The 18,679-nt window shown below is 57.5% G+C and overlaps 2 protein-coding genes across 18 annotated transcripts in view; one reads left to right on the forward strand and one right to left on the reverse strand.

The window, feature by feature from the left end:
* EWSR1 (EWS RNA binding protein 1) overlaps nt 1–18,679 on the forward strand; it is a 79,553-nt gene that overhangs the window by 33,118 nt on the left and 27,756 nt on the right. For 7 of the 14 annotated variants that reach the window (XR_010407445.1, XM_064578609.1, XM_064578608.1 and 4 more), the window contains 2 exons: nt 946–990; nt 6,876–6,966. Coding sequence is in view for 13 of the 14 variants with exons in the window: in XM_064578609.1 (XP_064434679.1) it covers nt 946–990; nt 6,876–6,966 (136 nt within the window). In the remaining variant the exon portion in view is untranslated. Of the gene's footprint in view, nt 1–945; nt 991–5,816; nt 5,902–6,875; nt 6,967–10,283; nt 10,855–16,667; nt 16,825–18,679 lie in introns of those variants that run through there. The other 7 variants (XM_064578606.1, XM_064578607.1, XM_045887386.2 and 4 more) reach the window with 5 other exon arrangements.
* RHBDD3 (rhomboid domain containing 3) lies at nt 11,207–16,453 on the reverse strand. Of its 4 annotated transcripts, none has more exons than XM_045887390.3 (7): nt 16,225–16,379; nt 15,669–16,046; nt 14,083–14,265; nt 13,062–13,445; nt 11,965–12,127; nt 11,589–11,876; nt 11,208–11,499 (listed from the first exon to the last, which is right to left on the reverse strand). In XM_045887390.3, the coding sequence occupies exons 2-7, from the start codon at nt 15,877–15,879 to the stop codon at nt 11,322–11,324; spliced, it is 1,407 nt and encodes a 468-aa protein (XP_045743346.1). In that variant the 5' UTR covers nt 15,880–16,046; nt 16,225–16,379; the 3' UTR covers nt 11,208–11,321. The 4 variants fall into 4 exon arrangements, with proteins under 4 accessions (XP_045743345.1, XP_045743346.1, XP_045743348.1 ...); XM_045887392.3 differs by having other exon boundaries at nt 11,210–11,499; nt 15,894–16,046; nt 16,225–16,378; XM_045887391.3 differs by lacking the exon at nt 15,669–16,046 and having other exon boundaries at nt 11,210–11,499; nt 16,225–16,453.

Here is an 18,679-nt window from a genome sequence, read left to right on the forward strand (position 1 = left end):
TTCCAAAGTGGCTGCACCAGTTTGCATTCCCACCAATAGTGCACCAGGGTTCACCTTTCTCTGCATCCTCACCAATACCTGTTGTTTCTTGTGTTGTTGATTTTAGCCATTCTGACAGGTGTGAGGTGATAGCTCATTGTAGTTTTGATTTGCATTTCCTTGATGATAAATATCACAGATATTTTAAATTGTGTCTGGGTTGGCTATGGATCTGTTTCTACTGACTTATTTTTCTCTTGATTGTGGGTCACATTTTCCTGTTTCTTTATATATCTAGTAATTGTCCATACTGGACAATATAGATAATGAAGTAAAGAGAATCTGGATTCTGTTATCTTCCTCTGAAGAATGTTGATTTTTGGTCTAGAGTATTGGTTGGACTCAGCTTTGTGACTTTAGGATGGGTAGTTCATGGACCATCCAAGGATTAGAGGGGGGTATTTATGTAGATCTCACTCCCCTACTGTGGCTCCCTGCTTTCTAGGATTTCCTTTCAATTTCCTCCTCCTTTGGCAGTCTGCACTCCAACCTGTGATTCTTCAGCCCAGTAAGACTAAAGCTTCCTGCTTGAGCTATTTGCCAGGCCAAGGGGGCTGGGTTGTGCCCTCAGGGGAAAAGCCATAAGTGTATAAATACACATACATATTTATATATGTATGGGGTTTTTTTTGTTGTTTTTTTTTTTTTTACCAAAGGCAGTTCCATTTTTTAAAAGGTCAAAGAGCCTCCAGTTTCTGGCTGCTCTTTATTATGTTCCATTGCCTTCAAATCATTGTTTTGTGCATTTAACCTGGTGTCAGTCCAATACAAGCCACTCTCTGTCTCAGTCTTTTAGCTTCTCCCAATCTCTCCTTCCCTCTTTCCTCCTCTCCTCCCCTCCACAGGCTCCCACCCTCCCTTCCTCCTTCCCTCTCTCATTCCTTCTACCTCTGTCTCTCCTTGCAGGGAGAACCTGGCCCCAAAGGAGACCGTGGGGAGAAGAGCCACTGGGTAAGCTCCAGCGGAGCACAGACCTCCCACTGCCCCTTCCTGCCCTGGGCACTCAGGAGATCATTTGGAATGGGGGCACCTCCTCCAAATCCCCACTACAACCTGGTCTCCTAGGAAGGAGCCTTGACAGATCTCCGCTCTGGCCCCCTCCCCATCCTGTCCCTCCCAACCAGGCAGGGTCAGCCACATCAGTGGACCCCACGCTCTCTGTCTCTGTCTTCGTCCCTGTCTCCGCCTTCCGTCTGTGGCCTTTCCAAGCCAGGGTGACCCTGCCCTTTCCTCCTGGGTGGTTTGGGCTAACCCAGTCCAGACTGCATCCTCTGCCTCCATAGTCCCTTCCCAGCAAGGGCTTTGGCTTCTGCTCTGTCTGCAGAAGAAAGGGAAGCATGAAATCAATATCCACACAAAACAGTGGACAGGGGGCCTTGAGAAAGCTGTGAAGCGTAGGGAGGGAGGCGTAGAAACAGTGAGGTACACTGGAGCCCTGTGGTAAAAGGGATAAGGGACCTAGATACCACCGTACACATAGGAGATCCATGGATCACGGGAAGGGAGCCCTAAAAACCATTACATATACGTCGTACATGGTAAATGAGGTCAGTAGACCTAGATTCCACTATTCTCAAAAGAGCTATAATTAACACGAGGTCCCAGACACCATCACATACATAGGAGAGCCATGGGGAGTGGGAGGAGAGGCCTAGAAACCATCATATGCATGGGAGAACCATGGAAAATGAGAGAAACCACTATACACATAGGAAGCCCATGAAGATTGAGAAGGAAGGCCTTTAGAAACTGTCACATACACAGGAGACATAGCGTATATGAGAAAGGGGACAGAGAAACCACATGTGGGGTCCTAGAAACCTTTACAATCATTGGAGATAGTTGCCGTGAATGAGTTCCCAGGCCTAGAAATCTGCCCACTCAAGAGATGCACGGTGGGGGAGGACCAAAAGTCCCACAATACAGGGACTTGGAATCCATCGTGACATACACATTTGGAAAATGGGTGGGGTGGGGGCAGACACCCCTACAGGAGAGAAAACTGGGAAGCTATTCAGAAGGCTGGTATCAGGCCTCCCTTTCCCCCGGTCCCTCCCTGGTGCAGTCTGGCTGGGGTGCCCTACTTCCTAGCGGGCACTGGTCAATGAGGACATGGGATGCACCCAGTGCCTGCCTTGCCCTCTCTGCTCCTGATTATGGGGTCAGTGATGGATACAGCCGTGGGAGCCCCTCACCCTGCACGAGCACTTCCCTGTGTCTTCCCATGACTTTGGGGGCCCTGTTACCTCTCCAGCAAGCCTCTCCCAGCCCCTCACGCTCACTCTACTCCCCACACCCCCCTTCACTCCCTAGTGGTTCCAGAGCCTCTTAAGCACATTGCCAATATGGACACGAGCTGGGGGTCAGGTAGACTGGTGTGAGCCCAGCCCTCTGCTTCCCCTGGGCCCCTTCATTGGCCACTCCCACTCTGGGAACATGTTTCCTACTCAGCCCAGGAGAGGTGGGAGAGGTGAAATGAGGCTGAATTAGACTATGCAGCTCCATCCCTGCATGGGGATTCCAAGAGAACAGATGCCTGAACGGCCCCAACCCAGGCCTCGAACTCAGGACCACCTTTGGGAGGGGCCACCTAAGAGGTAGCAGGGCCCTTGCCCATCTTCCTGCCTCCCCTTCACCCACTGTACTTCTGCCCCTGCTTGCCACCTGCCTGAGGGGGGCCTGCTGGGCTGGGGTCAGCATGAGGCTTTGGAGACTGGGGGACTAGCTCTGTTGGGGATAGGTGGGCATGAGGTCCACTGTGGGGAAGGGCCCCGAGGGGGCCACTCTCCACCCACCAACCCCCAGGTAGACCTGAACCACTGGCCCGACTGTGGCTCAGCAGTGACACCCAGTGGTCATGAGCATGAACTGCAGGCACTGCCCCCAAAGCGACTGAGCTGAACCAGCCCATCTAGACCAAAGCTCGTACCCCTCATTCAGACAGGAAAAACTGAGGCCCAACTCCGCAGAGCAAATTGTTGGCAGAGATGGAACTGAAGCCCAGGATTTTCAGTTCCCAGGACCGAGGAAACCAGTCCCTCCTCGGTGGGTGCCAGGCCCCAGGCTGGGCACCATAGACATATAGATGTGATTTGGACACAGCCCCCACCCTCAAGGTGCTCACAGTGGGAGGGTGGAACAGACCAGTAACCAGCGGCAACAGGACAGAGATGGCTCAGCTGTGATGGGGGACGATTTAGCGTCCTCCTGGAAGAGGAGATGGGGGCTGAGGCCTGAAGGGTGCATTAACCAAACAAAGTGTTCAAGCAGAGGAGAGAGAACATCATGTTCAAAGTCCTTGGGGCTGGAGTGAGGCTGGGGTATTCAAGGAGCTGCAAATACTTGGCATGGTACAGTGTGACAGTCAAGGGGTGAGACGGAGGTCAAACAGGCTTTCAGGACTTAGGAGGCCATACTGAGGAATTTGAACTTTGTCCTGCGGACAGTGGGGAGTCATTGAAGTATTTAACAGCAGGGAAGGGACATGGTCAGATTTTTGTTTGCCAACAGTTCCTCTGACTGCCGTGTGGAGAATAGATGGGAGAAGGGGGCAATACGGGAGAAGCAGAAAGAGAGACGCCAGGTGGGAGTCTGTTGTGGTCATCCTGGCGAGAGACTGTGGGGGCTGGAACTGGCAGGGGGTATGGTGAGGACAGATGGATGTCCATAGACTAAGCAATACTTGGTGCTGGTTTGACTGTGAGGGGGAGCAAGCCCTTAAGGCAAACTTTACAGTAGAGAGCCCGGAGAAGCAGCGCCACTGGGTTCTGTCCAGGGAAACTGGGAGCTGTCTGTGTTAAAGCTGAGTGGGGGTGTCCAACAGGCCCTGGATATTCAATCCAGGCCGGGAGGGGAGTGGGGCATTACCAGTGCAAACAACAGGCCACCCATCTTGGAAGGGATCCAAATAGCAGGACTTAGTTGGACATGTTTTCTCTAATTTTTTTTTTTTTTAAGATTTTATTTATTTATTTGAGAGAACACTAGCAGCGGGGAGGGGTAGAGGGAGAAGCAGACTCCCCACTGAGCAGAGAGCCTAATGCAGGGCTCAATCCCAGGATCTTGGGATCATGACCTGAGCCCAAGGCAGACGCTTAACTGACTGAGCCACCCAGGGGCCCCTTAGCTATTTTTTTAAAATCTAAGATCTAATCAAGATTCATGCATTGAACTTGGTTGTTACATCTCTAGTGCCTTGTCATCTAGAACAGTCCCTGTCCTTTTCTTCTTTCTCTTGACTTTGTCTTTTTGTGAATATCCCGCCATCTAGAGTTGTCTGATTGTTTCTTGGTGATGAGATGCAGTTAAATGCTCTTGGCAGGAGCACCAGGGGACACCCTCTTAATTACATCATACCAGGACATGCAGGATGTCAGCTTGTCCCACCGTCCATGCCCAGAGTGGCTTAATGTAATTTTTGAAGGTCATCTATTTTTAGAGCCTGCTCCTGTAATACTTGAAGAGTGATTACTTTGGTGTGTGGCCCATGGTGACCCGAGGCATTAGGCTGCAGTGGCCAGTTAGTGGCCCGAGGGTAGCCCCAAACTGGTGATGCGGCCAGGACAGCTGGGTTATAATGGACAGTCCCAGCAATGCTACAGCAGGCTCACGGACATGTTGGGCGGACTCTCAGTTGTTAGATGTTTTGAGGAACCCTAAAGGGTCAGATTTCTGTTGTAGCAATAGGCATATTCTACCCCATCCCTTTATTTAGTCTGTACTAAGTAAAGGATGCTGAGAGAGACTCCCAGATATGTCAGGGCTAGAATCATTCTATTTGCTGTCCTGGTGCTCTGTTGGAATTAAGATATCAACATTCTGGAACTAGCTTGAGTCTGGACTAGGAGAGAGGAAGGAGTGAGGGAGTGTGGACGTTCAGCCCGACCGTGGACCCCGTGTTGGGGAAGGAAAGGACAGACAAATTGGAAGTGAAAGTGAAGACTAGCAGGAGCCTGGGGTGCCAGCTGACATTGCTGGGAGGGTGGGGGGGGGCTTTGGGGGCCCACTGCCACATCCCTGGACCTGGGGGCTGCAGACCCAGAGATACTGCTTAGAAGGGAGGGTGGGATTGGGGGCCTGATTCCAGGACATGCAGAATATGGACTTGGAACAGTCCGAGCCCAGGGAGGGATGAGCCCAAAGTGAGAAGGGCTGGAGAGTGGACACCTGGGCCTGAGCCTCAGCTTTTCCAGCATTTTAAGCACAACTTCCCAAAAGTGATGCCACTCAAACATTTTCTCATTTTACTTGTACATATTCATTTTGATGTGAATGGAAAGGGTATCCGTCAGTAGCCTGTTCCCACTGATGGAATTCATTAGAGTGAGATTAATGTAGTATTAAGGCAAAAGTGACTCAGTTTAAAGACTATTAAGTAAACGAGAGTGCATGTGGCCTAGGGATGGGGCAGGAATCATGCAGGTATCAGGCAACAGAGATTCAGGGGCACCCTGTGACAGTCTCCAGGGCAGGCTCTGGGACGGCAGTGCAGCCCCTGAGGATCGGCAACCCCTTGCCACCCGTGCAGGGGTGTGGGCAGAGAGCAGCCAGCTGGAACCCATCAGGACTTACTGAGGGGACTGCTTCCACCTGTCTTGCCCCGCCCCCCTGCCCCCGTCCTCTCCTGGTCTTATCCTGGCTGTCCGCGGGGCCCTGGGCTGTGGCAGGTGGTGCGGGGCTGAGGTGCATGTCCAGGGTGGGGCATGGGCCACCAACAAGCTTTGCAGGGCCCCCTCCCTTGCCCCCTTCACGGCTGCATCTGTCTCTTTCCTCCGCAGGGGGAGGGGTTGCACCAACTACGCGAGGCTTTGAAGATTTTAGCTGAGAGGGTTTTAATCTTGGAAACAATGATTGGGCTCTATGGTGAGTAGAGACAGACAGACGGACAGACAGCCCAGCCCCCACCCGCTAGCCTTCCCCAGGCCCTCCAGGGGTGGAGCTGCCTGGACTCAGCCATGAGGCTGGAGAAGGTGCCTGCCCTAGGCAGGTGAGGACCTGAGAGAGCAAGGCCACCCATCCCTCGATGGCTGGTCCTTCCTCCACAGGTGAAAAGGGGGCCCTAGAGACCTGGGCCCCCCACCTCTGTGGTCAGACCTGGGCCTCCGGGCATTGTGGGTAATGTGGCTTGCAGGCCTGCAGGGGAAGCAGAGGTGAAAGATTTTGAATTTGGAAGAAATTAGGGGCAATGGAGCCAAACTCCAGACCAGCAGGGGGTTGTGGGTAACCGAGCCAGACTGCCGCAGAGCAAGGGATTGTGGTAACAGAGCCAGACTGCAGCAGAGCAGGGGGTCATGGGTAATAAAGTCAGGCTGCATTCAGCTCTCCAGAAATCATGGGTAACAGAGCCAGTCTCCAAGCCCACAGGACAATAGGTCATGGAGCTAGACTCCAGAAATACAGGGGACTGTGGGTGACGAAGCCAGGCTCAGGCCCCAGGGTACTCCAGGTACTATAGCCCCCACTAGTTCCGACCTCCCCTCCCCCAGAAGCCCCCAGAGGCCCCCACAGGGCAGGCCTTCCTAGCCCCAAGTGTCTCCCTTACAGCTGCAGGTCCCCCTCTGGTCCTCCTAACCCATCCTGCAGGTCCCTTCAGGGAGAGAGCCAGACCCCCACCCCAGGCACTTACCCACCAATGTCGCCACCCATCTGCTCACTTGAGGAGCCAGGCAGGCCCCGTCCCCACTTAGAAGGGGAGACCGAGGTCTCGATAGAGACTCACACCCGGGCTCCTGCCTCGAAGCTGGCCGGTGCCTGGCCCCTGCACCCTGCCCTCGGCTCCCCGGCCCAGCCCTTGGAGGCCGGACTCGCACCGTCTGCTCTTCTTGATCTCCCATCAGGCTCCTAGCTTACAGAGCTTCCTGCAGCAGCAGGCTCAGCTGGAGCTCCTGGCCAGACGAGTCACCCTGCTGGAAGCCATCATCTGGCCAGGTAACGGCAGGGTGGGCAGGTAGGGGCGGTCCCTTCCAGGAAGGGCCCAGGGACACAGAAGTCACCTCCCACTGGTGGCCCTAGGCCAGCAGACACTCCTTCTCTAGTCCTTCCGGCCAGCCAGCAGACAGACAGACGGTGCCTGACACCGTGTGTCTGACACATGGTGTCAGACAGACCTAGTCCTGTTGTCGGGGAGTGTAGGGTACAGGGGCACGGGGGGTCACCCTGGAACTGTTAAACCTGGGGTGAGGAATGCCACGGTGGAGTGAGTGCTATGAGAGCACAGAAGTGCCCCAGCCCCAGGCTGGGGTGTGTGGGGGAGGGCATCTCAGAGAGGGCTTCCTGGAGGAGGTATCCTCTAAATGAACCTGAAAGGCAAGGACAGCAGGAGTCAACAGGCAGAGGACAACACGAGCCAAAGCCAAGAGGCTAGACTGTTCTGTGAGCTTGCGAGGGAGTGACAGCTGAGGCTAGAGAACCTGGCAGGCCCCAGTTTGAGAAGGCTCTTGAAGGGAGGTAGAAGGCATGGAAGGAGATTAGACATCAAGTGGGCAGCACCCCTCCCGGTGCCTGGCTTTTCGTGGTGGGGCTAAGGAGGGTTCTCCCCATTAAACCCGAGCCTGTGGGTGGCCATGGAGAGCGGCAGGGATTGGCCGCCCTCAGGGCTGAGCTCCAGTCCTCACCTACCCACGAAGAGTCCTGTGTGGACAAAGGCCTGGAGGCTGGAAGAGGCCCCCAAGGCCGCCCTCCTCCCACCTCCAGCTGCCCCGTCTCACAGCCCAACCCTAGTACATCAGTGCACAAAGGCCTCGGACATCATGTCCAACTTCACATCTATTTTACAGATGAGGAAACTGAGTCCCTGAGCAGGAAGGAGGGCCAGGATGACAGCCAAGCCTCCTTCATTCAGCAAAACTGTAGGGCACACCTACTGAGTGCCAGCTCAGGGTGGCCACTCTGGGCCCATCAAGTGAAGGGGAATCCTCAGGGTCTATAGAGATGAGGGCCATGGGGGACAGGAGCACCAAAGGATGTGAGTGAGTGGCAATCCCCTCCGGCTGCAGCGTGGAGAAGCCTTCCTGGCAGAGGGGACACTTGCGTTGGGTCACGGAAGATCCCTGTGATTGTGTGAGCACAAGACAGAAAGGGCAGCCCTGACGGAGAGTCCTGTGTGGACCAAGGCCTGGAGGCTGGAAGGGGTGTGTGGTAGGCTTCCCAAGCTCTTCCCACCTTGCCACGGGGCTTCTCTAACTTTTAGAAACATCAGTGGCCACCTTCCAGACCTCCTCCCCCTCTTACAGTTCAGGGCCCAAGGACCAAATCCCAGGCTTTTTCAGGTGCTGTCCTCTCGGGAGGATAGGGAGAGGACCCAGAAGGGACACACTGTAGCCTTGGACCTATAGCCCATCTCCACTTTAGTCACCTCTGTATCCAGCAGCCCAGGGAGGGAGTGCTGGTCACCTGAGAAGGGCCACGCCCCCTCGCTGTGGCCACCAGCCTGGGAGAGTGACCCCACAAGCCAGCTCGAGTTGTGGGCCTGGAAGGGGAGGGGAGGGGGAGGGAAGCAGAGAAGAAGGAACTTTCCCCATTGTTCATTGTACACAGCAGGTGCTAACTAAAGACCCAGACTGAGCTCTCATGTTTAGGTTATAATCAGTAATGAGGAGATGGTAACAGCCGTCACACATCTGGCCCACTGGGCTGGGGGATTTATAGCCAGCCCTGTAACAAGCTTGCTGGGTGAGTGACACCATGCCCATTTCACAGATGAAGAAACAGAAGTACAAAGAGCTCACGTGATTTCCTCAAGAGTCACAGCAATAGTAGTGGTGAGGCCAGGGATCCACCATGGGTCTGTCCTCAAAAGGACTGGCTCTTTTTGCTCCATCAGCAAAAGTTCGTGGACACCTCTGCTCTGCCAGGCCCTGAGCGGGGCCCAGGGGAAACTAAGGGCCCTGAATCTGATTGTGTCAGAGTAGCATCTCATGACCAACTCACAGTGGCCAGGCCTGCAGGAGAGCTGGGTCAAAAACACACCTAGTGACCATAATAATCCAGCATGCGAAAACCACTTTCCACTCCTGGTCACCTTAAACCCTTACCACAGGGGTATGACACGGTATTATCCCCATGTTGCAGATGAGGCTCAGAGATTCTGTGACTTGCCCAAGACTACATCATTGGTACATGGTGGGGCCAGGACTTGGCCCTAGCTGATGTTGGAGCCTGAGCTCCCTGATTTAGGGCATGAAATCTCCCTTGACTGTGACCACACACGCCTGTCTGTCCCAGGGGCCCCAAATTTCAGCCCAGAGGTGTATGGGAGGCTGGGGCACACAGGGTCAGAGTGCTAGACAGCTAGGATTAGGAGGGTATAGCCCACTCCCCTGGCAGTGCCCCAGTGGGAAGCTGGTGCTCACCAGAGTCCAAGTGTCTGTCCTTTTGAACAGGACTTTGGAGGCTCAGCCAAGTCCCCCATCCTGGGGCTCTGCTCTTTGAGTGTTCCTCTCGCCCTGGAAAAATAGCCCATCCTGACCTACCTGACCTACTTATTTAACTTAGAGGGGGACCGAAGTGTTAGCGGCAGAAGACTTCTTGAAGGAGGTAGGCCTTGCTTGGGTGTTGAAGGATGAGAGTTTTCCAGGTGGCAAGAATGCCAATTATTTAGTTTCACTCTTGTGGGACAGCTCATTTCCAGGTTGGGGCCATATTAGAACGAATTTCAATAATTACTGGAGTTGGCCAGGACCTCAGAGTGTATCTGGAACTATCCCTCCTGGTTTTAGAGATGAGACAGTTGAGGCCCTGGCAGAGACTAGACTTGCCCAAAGCTGTCAGTAGGTCAGTGGCAGAGCCTGGCCTTTCTAAACTCTTCCTCACCACACGTGGCCTCACCCAAGGAGAGGGGGAGAGTGAGTCTATTCCCTGACCTTAGCTTACCCAGCTATGAAACAGGGATGATTCAGGGCACGCCTCTGCCCCCAAAATGTGGGAAAGGACTATACTTTTATGGAGCATTCGCTCCGTGCTAAGCATTTCAGAAACATGGCAGGTTCATTGATCCTTACTTGACGGAGAAAATCCAGTAGAGGCCCTGAGTGCTCTCACTGGGTGGGGAGCTGATAACTCCCGGGGGCGGAGGGGAGGCACTAACCAGCTTGCAAACACCCTTCTTTCTCACAGCTCTGCCTCCCAGACGCCAGGGCAGAGTGCAGCTGGCAGAGTACCGAGCGCCCCAGCCCCCCGAGGGCCGAAGGGAGACGGGCACCTCACACAGACCTCACTAACCCAGACTCTCTCCTTCCCTCCGGCAGAACCAGAGGGGTCGGGGGCAGGCCCCGTCGGCACAGGCACCCCCAGCCTTCTGCGGGGCAAGAGGGGAGGACACGCAGCCAACTACCGGATCGTGGCCCCCAGGAGCCACAGCGAGAGAGGCTGAGGGCGGGGGCGGCCCTAGGGGCAGACCAGGCCAGGCTTCCCTTCCCAGCCTGGACTTGGCCAGCTGCCTCCAGGGACCGCCCATCCATATTTATTAATGTCCTCAGGGTCCCTTCTGCCACCTAGGCCTTTGGGATGGGCAAGTCTTGGTCCTGATTCCCCGTGCAAGCCTAATATGAAGCTGAGAAGGGACAGTGGACTGAGAGGGAGGGGCAGCCCAGGCAAGAGGTGAGGCCTCGCTCAGGGCCCTGGGCCTCCATCTCCCTCTGTGAAGTAGGATGATGCAGGCCTGCAGGGGATGGGGGGCAGGTTCGAGGCTTGCCACCCCCTCCTCCCCAGCCAAACTTCGGGGAGCCCCCCGTACCCCTCCTCTCCTTGATTTCTGGTGCTGGGTCCCCACCCTGAGCTCAACAGGCAGGACACTGGGGATTCCTTGCATAGGTCCTGTCCCCCCACAGCCCCCAGCCCCTCCCATGTCCCAGGTGGGGGTGGGGGCATGGAGAGGGAGGGGCCCCCTGGAGGTAGAGGTCTCCAGCCAATAAAGGCCCCCAGTCTGATGTCCTGATGTCCCACTGGCCTGGTCTCAGTGTGTGCTTAGATGGGGTGCGGCTGGGCTGGGCCAGGAGCCCCTTCCCTCTCCTCGGTGGCCTTCCCTGCCCACACACAACACGGGGCAGGGTGGGGGGGGAGGTGTGTCTCCACACATCAAGGAGCTGTTCTCCTGTAATGGGTCATTCCTTCACTGCGCATTCATTCATCCCTCCCCCCTGCTGCGAGCACAGGAGAGTCAGACAACAGCTGCCCCCAAGGAGGTCCAGGTTGAAAAATGACCTAGTCTTTATTCTGAACAGTACCAGCGTGGGGTGCCGGAGGGGGCTCTCCCGCACCACACCGCGACTCTCGGGCGGACAGGGCTAGGGGGGACCAGGACCCTCAGGGTGAGCGGGCCCACCCCTCCCCTGCGTCACCAGGGCCTCAGTGCCCACCTCCCCGCCAACCAGCAGCGACACAGCACCCTCCACTCGGCCTGTGGCTGCCAGTGCCACCACCGCCTGCTCTGTGGGGAAGCCCATGCGCTCCAGCTGCTGCAGCCTGGGGGGCGGAGGGAGGGAACGTCAGGGCCACCTCCAGCCCCTGCCCCAGGGCGCCCCCCCGCCCCCCCCCCGGGCCACCCGCCTTACCGCAGAGAGGAGACGGACGACTTAGGCAGCCATAGCGGGGTCTCAGAACACGGGGCTGGCCCGTCAAGGAGTGAGGCCTGGATCCCCTCCTGCAGCATCTGCTCATCCAGGGCTGCCCACAGCGGGGTCCCTGAGGGGAAGCTGGGCCCGGCCCAGGCCAGGCCCACCTCTGAGGAGCCCTCCCAGGTCGGCTGCACAGGCTCCAGGCCTGGCGGGCGCTGGGCCGAGCCTTCACCGCGGGACCAGAGGCTAGGGGAGGCCATGTAAGGAGGTCCAGGGGTGGGAGGCCTGGAGGGGCAGAAGCAGAAGGGGGCCTGACTGCCAGCCCCCGCCACAGCTTCTGCAGCAGGGCCAGTGTTTTCAATGTTGCGCTCACCTCACTCCGGCGGGATGGGTGACAGGCAGCTCGGCCCGGCCACCTGGGGTAGGAAGGAGTCTGAGCGGCCAGCACCCAGCCAGGGCCCTGCACAAGACGCCCTCCTGCAGTGCCTGCAGCCGCCGGTCCGACAGCTCCAGCCACTGGAAGGCCCCGGCTGCGTCTGGCTGCCCAGGGCAGGGCGGCTGGTCAAGAAAAACCAAAACCAACCAGCGGGGGGGCGCCGGGAGAGATCCAAACTGCATGCCAGGCCCCGGGCCCAGTGTGTGCCAGCCATTCCCTTGTGTCTCCTCACCCTAGTCAGCTCTCGGGAAAAGTGGAGGCCCTCAGGAAAGGAACCCGCCAGAAGCTACTCAGCATGTAACAGGCGAAGCCAGGTGTATCTCCCCACAAAAGCGGTCTCCCCCCCCACCCCCCGGTTTCAGCCACCCGCCCCCCCCCCCCGCCTGCTCTGTCCCCAGAGCCCCGTGAGACTACTCAGGTCCGACTCAAGGCCCACCCTGGGGCCCACTGACACCCCCCCTATTGCCCTCTGCCAGGGCGACATACTCCCCATGCCAGGATTCAGCCAGGCTCAAAAACACCACAGGGGGGTCAGCCTGCGCCCACTGTTCTCTCCAAAGGCACCGTTTTCCCCCAACAGGCATGAAGCATCTTTGAAGCAAAAGCCTGTATTTAATGCACCACAGGTGTTCCCCCTTTCAGCGCTGAGCCCCAGGCTCCCTCCCACCCTGGCCTTGTACTTCCTGCCTGGCCGGCTCTCTTTTCACTTCTCTTCCCCTGATCCCCTCATCCTGCACATCGTACCTCAGATGCTACCCCCACTGGGGAGGGCCAGGTTGGGTGCCTGCTTGGGCCACCCCGGCCCCCCTGGGCTCCCCTTTAAATGGTAGTTGGCACCTCCCCCTGGTCATTGGCCCTGAGCACCCCCTGCCCGGAGCCTGGCTAGAGAACCCGGAGATGCTCCCGGAATGCGTCTGAGCCACTTCCCAACATTGTTGGGCCTGAGCACCCTGTGCCACTTCCCTCCCGGCCACCCTGGGGGCCCAGCCACGGAACTCAGGTCCACACGGGCCCTGAGCCCTGGCAAAGGATACAGGCCAGGCCAGCAAGAAGGCCACAGAACAGCTGCAGGAAGGGTGGCTCGGAGCTGAGCAGTGGTGTCAAGGCGAGCAGCAGCCAGGGCAGGAGCCATGGCGGCAGGATCCCCTGGGGCTGGCGAGGGTGGTGACCCTGCCCAGCCAGCATGGCCAGGTGGACCGGCATGTAGCCGCAGCCGCCGGCTGCACTGGACACCCCAAGGCCCGCCAGCAGCACCCCCATGAGCCCGGCAGCCAGGGCGAGCAGGGCAGAGGCATGCAGGAACCGCAGCGTGCCCAGGTGGCACTCCTGCCACCAGCCCAGTGTGGGCAGGAGCAGCAGGCTCAGGAGCAGGCCGGGTAGGGCCGTGTGGCCCAGAGCATGGGTCAGCAGCCGGTGCGCTGGCGGAGAGAAGGAGCGTATGTGCCAGGTTAGTGGCCCTAACCCCCAAGGCTGGCCCAGGTTGGCAATTACCCTCTGCAGGACGCCCGCTAAGCCAGCCTCCTCTCCCCAGGAGCCAAAGTGCCCACTTCGAGCACTTTAATTCCTCATGAAGGGGACCAAGGGCTTCTAAATGCTGCGACTGCTCTCCTGCTGTGTTAACCAGAACAGGCCGGGCCCACCAGTCAGTCTTCCCAAGAGCAACCCGACTGTGGATGAGTCACTTAACGTTTGCTGGGAAGCAGGCACTCCACGGGGGTCACCCTTTAAACTCCCAGCACCTCCTCGACATTCTCATACTAAGCTGAAAGCCTTAGTTCTTATTTTAAGGGAAAGCCACCAAAAAGGGAAGCCATCTGAATAGAATTCCTACTTACAGGCTCCCACCCCTCTGCTGGCCCTTCTGCCTGGGTGCTCCGCCCTCCCTGCTTGGCTGCGGATGAGCTGGGCACGCTCCTGTCCCAGGCCAACCTTCCCCCATGCACTGGGTCCTATCCCTGCTTGACCGGTGCAGGATGCATGGCGCTCCTGAGAGCCAGTCTCAGGCCCTAGAGCAAGCCTCCTGCCTCCTCCAAGGCCTAAGGGGCCAGCCCTCACCCTGCCAAGGCAGCAGCTCCGGGGCCAGGGCAAGGCTGGGGCCAGCCCCCACCAGCCACAGGCTGCTCAGGAGCAGCATCAGGACGGAGGAGGCTAGAGGCAGCGCCGGGGACGGTAGGCCGGGGGGGCCTTGGGCACGCATAGCGTGGCTGAAGGTATCAAGGGTGGTCTTGAGGCTGTGTGCTAGGGGTAAAGGAAAACGATAACAACAGTTATTACTGCAATTTTTATCCAACTCCTTCCACCTACCCTCCGGATAGCCCCATTTTACAGAAGCAGAAACTGAAGCTGGAGAGGCAGGCCCAGCAACTCGCCCATAGAGGAGCTCAGATCCTAACCACATGCTTAGCCATCTTGCCATCCCCTCTGCCTGTGTGTGAGGATGGGGAGGGGCTGAGCCAAAAGGGCTCTGAAGAAGAGTCTGGGGTGGGAGGCACAAGGCCAGGGAAGTTGAACTGGGGCTCTGGACTCCCAAAAAGAGGGGTGCAGCACCCCAGGGCAAACTCAGGGCCATCTCCAGCTTTCCTCTGCCTCCCTCCTCCCTGGAGCTGCAGACCAGCCACCTTCCTCACTCCTCCCCTCCACCGGGCCCAGCCTTAGAGCTCTAGGTGGACTCGGCTGCCCTTGACGAAGGGGGTGAGGCCAGCCAATGGGCAGGCAGATTAGGAAGGAGGTGAGACAGAAGGGCTGGAGGAGGGGCAAGAATCCCACACTCTGAGTACATACAAAGCGACACTGGACAGAGTCACCCCCTCCCTCCAGCTTTGAGCACAGCCCCCCTGGCCCTAGCCCCCCTTTTCACAGAAAGTTTCCAGGATCCCCTCCACTGCTCCCTGCTGTGCATCCCTGGACAAGTTTTCCATCCTCTGAGCCTCTCCTTCCTCATCTGTAAAATGGGGATTATGAAAATCCTCTCCTCATAGGATGAGAAAAAGGAATGGACGAAGGCAGGACCCAGCCCACAGTTCCTGCTCGATAAACTGTAGCCATCCCAGCTGACTGTGGGAGGTAGAGGTAGCCACCAGCTAGTCCAGCCAGGGGAGGCCTCAACATGGAAGCAGCTGCTCCAGCCTAGCTGGTTCAAGCTCTGGCCCACAAGGCACAGGACTTGCTAAAACCCCCTCAACCCGTGGCCAGGCCTGTGTCAAGACTCCCAGTGAGCTGATTTCATGAGGCAAGAAGCAGAATCCCAGAGAGACAGGAAGACTGTTTCATCTGCTCCCTTGCCAAGGGCAACCTCAGTATCAAAACCCACCTGTCAGTTTCCTGCCGGAAAAATGGAGAAAGCTCCTTGGCCTGCAATGTCCCTCCCTCCATCTCTCCAACAGGCAAACTCCTACTCACCCCCTTGAAGCCCAGTTCAAATGCCCCATCTCCTGCTTCATGGATCTTATCCTATCTAGTAAGCACAGCTTGGCCTGTCTTTCTTCCTGGGCAGGAAGTCTAGGCAGAGGGCAGGTGGGAGTGCCCTCCTCTTACTCATCCCCAAGTTCTCCATATGTGTTCACTGAGAGACTCTAGCTTGGCTCCAGGTCCCACTGAAAGATTTGGGTGAGCCCTGCCCTTCCTTGGACCTGGGTACCTACCTGGGGAGACTAGATTGAGTCCAGGAAGGCAGACAGATGCCAGCCTTGCCCAAAGCCAAGACACCCACTGAAAGCCTCCTCTTGCACCCTCAAAACCACCCGCCAATAGGCACTCTACAAGGCTGAAAGACTTGCCCATAGACAAACAGAACTGGAACTGGAACCCTCTGGGCCTCAATGTCTTCATCAATAAAATGGGGCTGTGCACCATCAGGCCCTGCCTACCTTACTGGGAAGCTCGGAGGACAGAATGAGAAGACTAGGATGGGGTAGATTCTTCCGAGTGATAGAGAGAGTGGGGGTCCCAGGGTGTGGGTCGGACTCAGCTTTGTGACTTTAGGAAAAGTACCCAAATTCCTTGGGCCTCAGTTTCCCCTTCTGTAAAAACAAGGGTATTGGATGGGGGATTAAGATTAAAGGGCCTTCTCAACCTTGACCGTTACGGGGAGGGGGGAGGGGTTCTCGGGATCGGGCTCTACCTTCGGGGCCTCCCATCTACCCCACCCGCCTCCGCCCCCTCCCCCTCCGGCCCAGGCCACGTGTCCGGGGTACTCACTGCAGCGAGCGCCCCCCGCCCCCGGAATGCCGGGTGGGGCCCCTGGCTGGGAATCGGGACTCCAGCTTCCCGGCAAGGCCCGAGAGCCCCAAGCCCATTCTGCCTGCACTCGGGCGCGTGACCCCGGCCGAGCCGCCGCGCCACCCCCTCCCCCGCCGCCCGCCGATTAGTCAGCAGTTGTTCTAGGCCCGGTCCCTTCCCCCAGCCCTCCCGCCGGCCTCCGTGTCCCTCCAAGGCAGACTCTTCAGAGACGGTCCCTAGAGCCAGCGGACGAAACCATTCCGAAGAGCTTAGCCTTGTACGGAGAATCTCTCCGGCTTGATACCAGTACCCGCTCACCGCCGCTCCAGACCCTTCTGTGCTATTTTGGCCCGCACGTCAAGTCCAGCGCCCTTTAGAGAGCATTAGGACAAGAGCTGCGGGCGGGAAGGACGAGAAATCTGTGGTTCTTCCCTCCTTCCCTCACCCCCGTGGCCTGGCCCGATGGTAGCGCCCGAGGTTGCGGGTTTCGCGCCTGCGCAGTGCGGCGCCAAGAGGGAAAGTGAGAGGGAGACGGACGTTGAGAGAACGAGAAGGAAGGAGAGAAAATGGCGTCCACGGGTGAGTGTGGTGGAACCGCGGTCGCGCCGGCTACTGCCGGGACGCCCAAATCTGGGGCCGGTCGTCTCTAGGGGTGGCCGGGACGACTGAATGGAGCTGCCGAGAAGGGTGTGAGGTACCCGCCGCGGCCCGACGAGCTCGAGGGCCCGCGCTCTTCTCCCCTCCCCCCACCGGGAAGGCCGGTTCTGGAACCTTCCGGCGCCCCCGGCGCGCGAGGTGCAAGCGGCGGCGGGAGCGCGCGGGGCCTGCCGCGGTCTCCATTGTGTGGCGGCCGTCGGGCCCCGCGCACCCGGTCGCCCGCCACGTGGGCGGGGCCTGCGGCCTCCCGGGCCCCGCGTGGGGGTTGGGGGGAGGGCTGGGCAAGGCCTCGAGCCCGGCACCCCTAAGCCGGAGGTGTTGGGGGGGGGTCGACGGCTGCTCGAGAAGCCGCAGAAACGCCGCTCCTCTGACTCTCCCCACCCCCTCCCATTTCCAGGGAGGCGGCTCAAGCCGGAGGGCGATTTTGCTTCGCCGAGAACCGGGGGGGGGGGGGGGGCAGCAAATAAAAACGGCCTCGCGGGTTTGTGAGCCGAGGGGTGCCGACCTATGAGCGGGCGCCCCGTAATGGCCTGGTCGGCTGGGGCGTCCGGTGCGGCCGAGCTGCCCTCTCGGCGGGTTCAGCCCCAAACCGAACTTCTGCCCGACAGGGTTTTGGGCGGAATGTGCTTCCCCCTTCAGCGCCCCCCCCCCCATCGGCGCCCCCACCCCCGGGCTTCTTCGTTTTTACTCTTATTAATCCCACCTCCTTTCCTCCCCAAAAAGCAATTAAGTGCTTCCCAGGGCCGTTTTTCAGCAAACGCCGAGGGAGATCCGTTGTATAAAACGACCAACCCGGATCGCGAGGCCAGAAATCCCTACCGAAAGAAAATTCTGGCCTCTTTGACCTAAGAGAAACAAAAGGCCCGAGTTGGCATTTGAATTATGCTTAAGTAGTCGTCTCGCAAGTTTCTTCGCCTAGGTTAAGCCGGCAGGCTTGTTTATTTCGTAGTTTCCTAGAAGAGAGGGAAAGGAGACGCGTGCTGGACTTTGAAAGAAAACCCGGGGCGGGAGCTCGAATGTGATAATCCAGGGTGGTCTTGTATACGGCAGTTGTTTCAGCTTGTAACCTAAACAGCACTTGCAGTTCGCAGCCTGTTGGTGCACTAACCTGCGGTTATTGGTAGGGTGGGGCCTTTTTTGCCTCTGGGGGTGTTCTTAGGCCACCTAACACCGGACCTTAGAAGCAGTGGGAGAAGTCGAGGGAAGAAGACCGGAAAAGCTCTGGGTCCTTCCGAGATTTAATTTGAAACGGGTCAAGAATCCAGCAACTTAAAGACCGTTTAAGTCTTCCCGAGCTGTGTGATCAGTAAACAGGCAGGTAAATGCCGGCGGTTAGTGCCAAGGTTCAGAGTGCCCCTAGAAGTGAGGACTCTGAAATACCACAGTCCAAGACACATCCTGGTGGGAAGTGGTTTCCGAAACGCAGGGCCCTTTCCACCTTCCTCTTCCTTGCAGTGTTTGAATTTGGGAAGGGAGAGTGCTACTCTGCCTTCCCTATTGAAGCGAGGGGAGTCAAAATGTGTATGGTGAAATTTTTGCGTGGCTGGACGTGCCAGTTTCTTGGTTTAATTTGCTCACTGTTTATTGGAAATCTCCATGTACTATATTAGAATTACAGTTGTGTTACACATAGACACACAGTAGTAGGCCAGCTGGAGGAACTTTGGGAAATCACATACTTATCTGGACTTTGGCTTCCTTTCCTTCAAAATGAAGGAGTGAGGCTAGATCTTTTTAAGAGCTTTTTGAGCCCTTAACCTCTTGACATTATAGCAAA

This window comes from Mirounga angustirostris, unplaced genomic scaffold, assembly GCF_029215605.1.
Source record: "Mirounga angustirostris isolate CCGP_5_RB_7025 unplaced genomic scaffold, mMirAng1.0.hap1 SCAF_14, whole genome shotgun sequence".
NCBI classification, from domain to species: Eukaryota; Metazoa; Chordata; class Mammalia; order Carnivora; family Phocidae; genus Mirounga; species Mirounga angustirostris.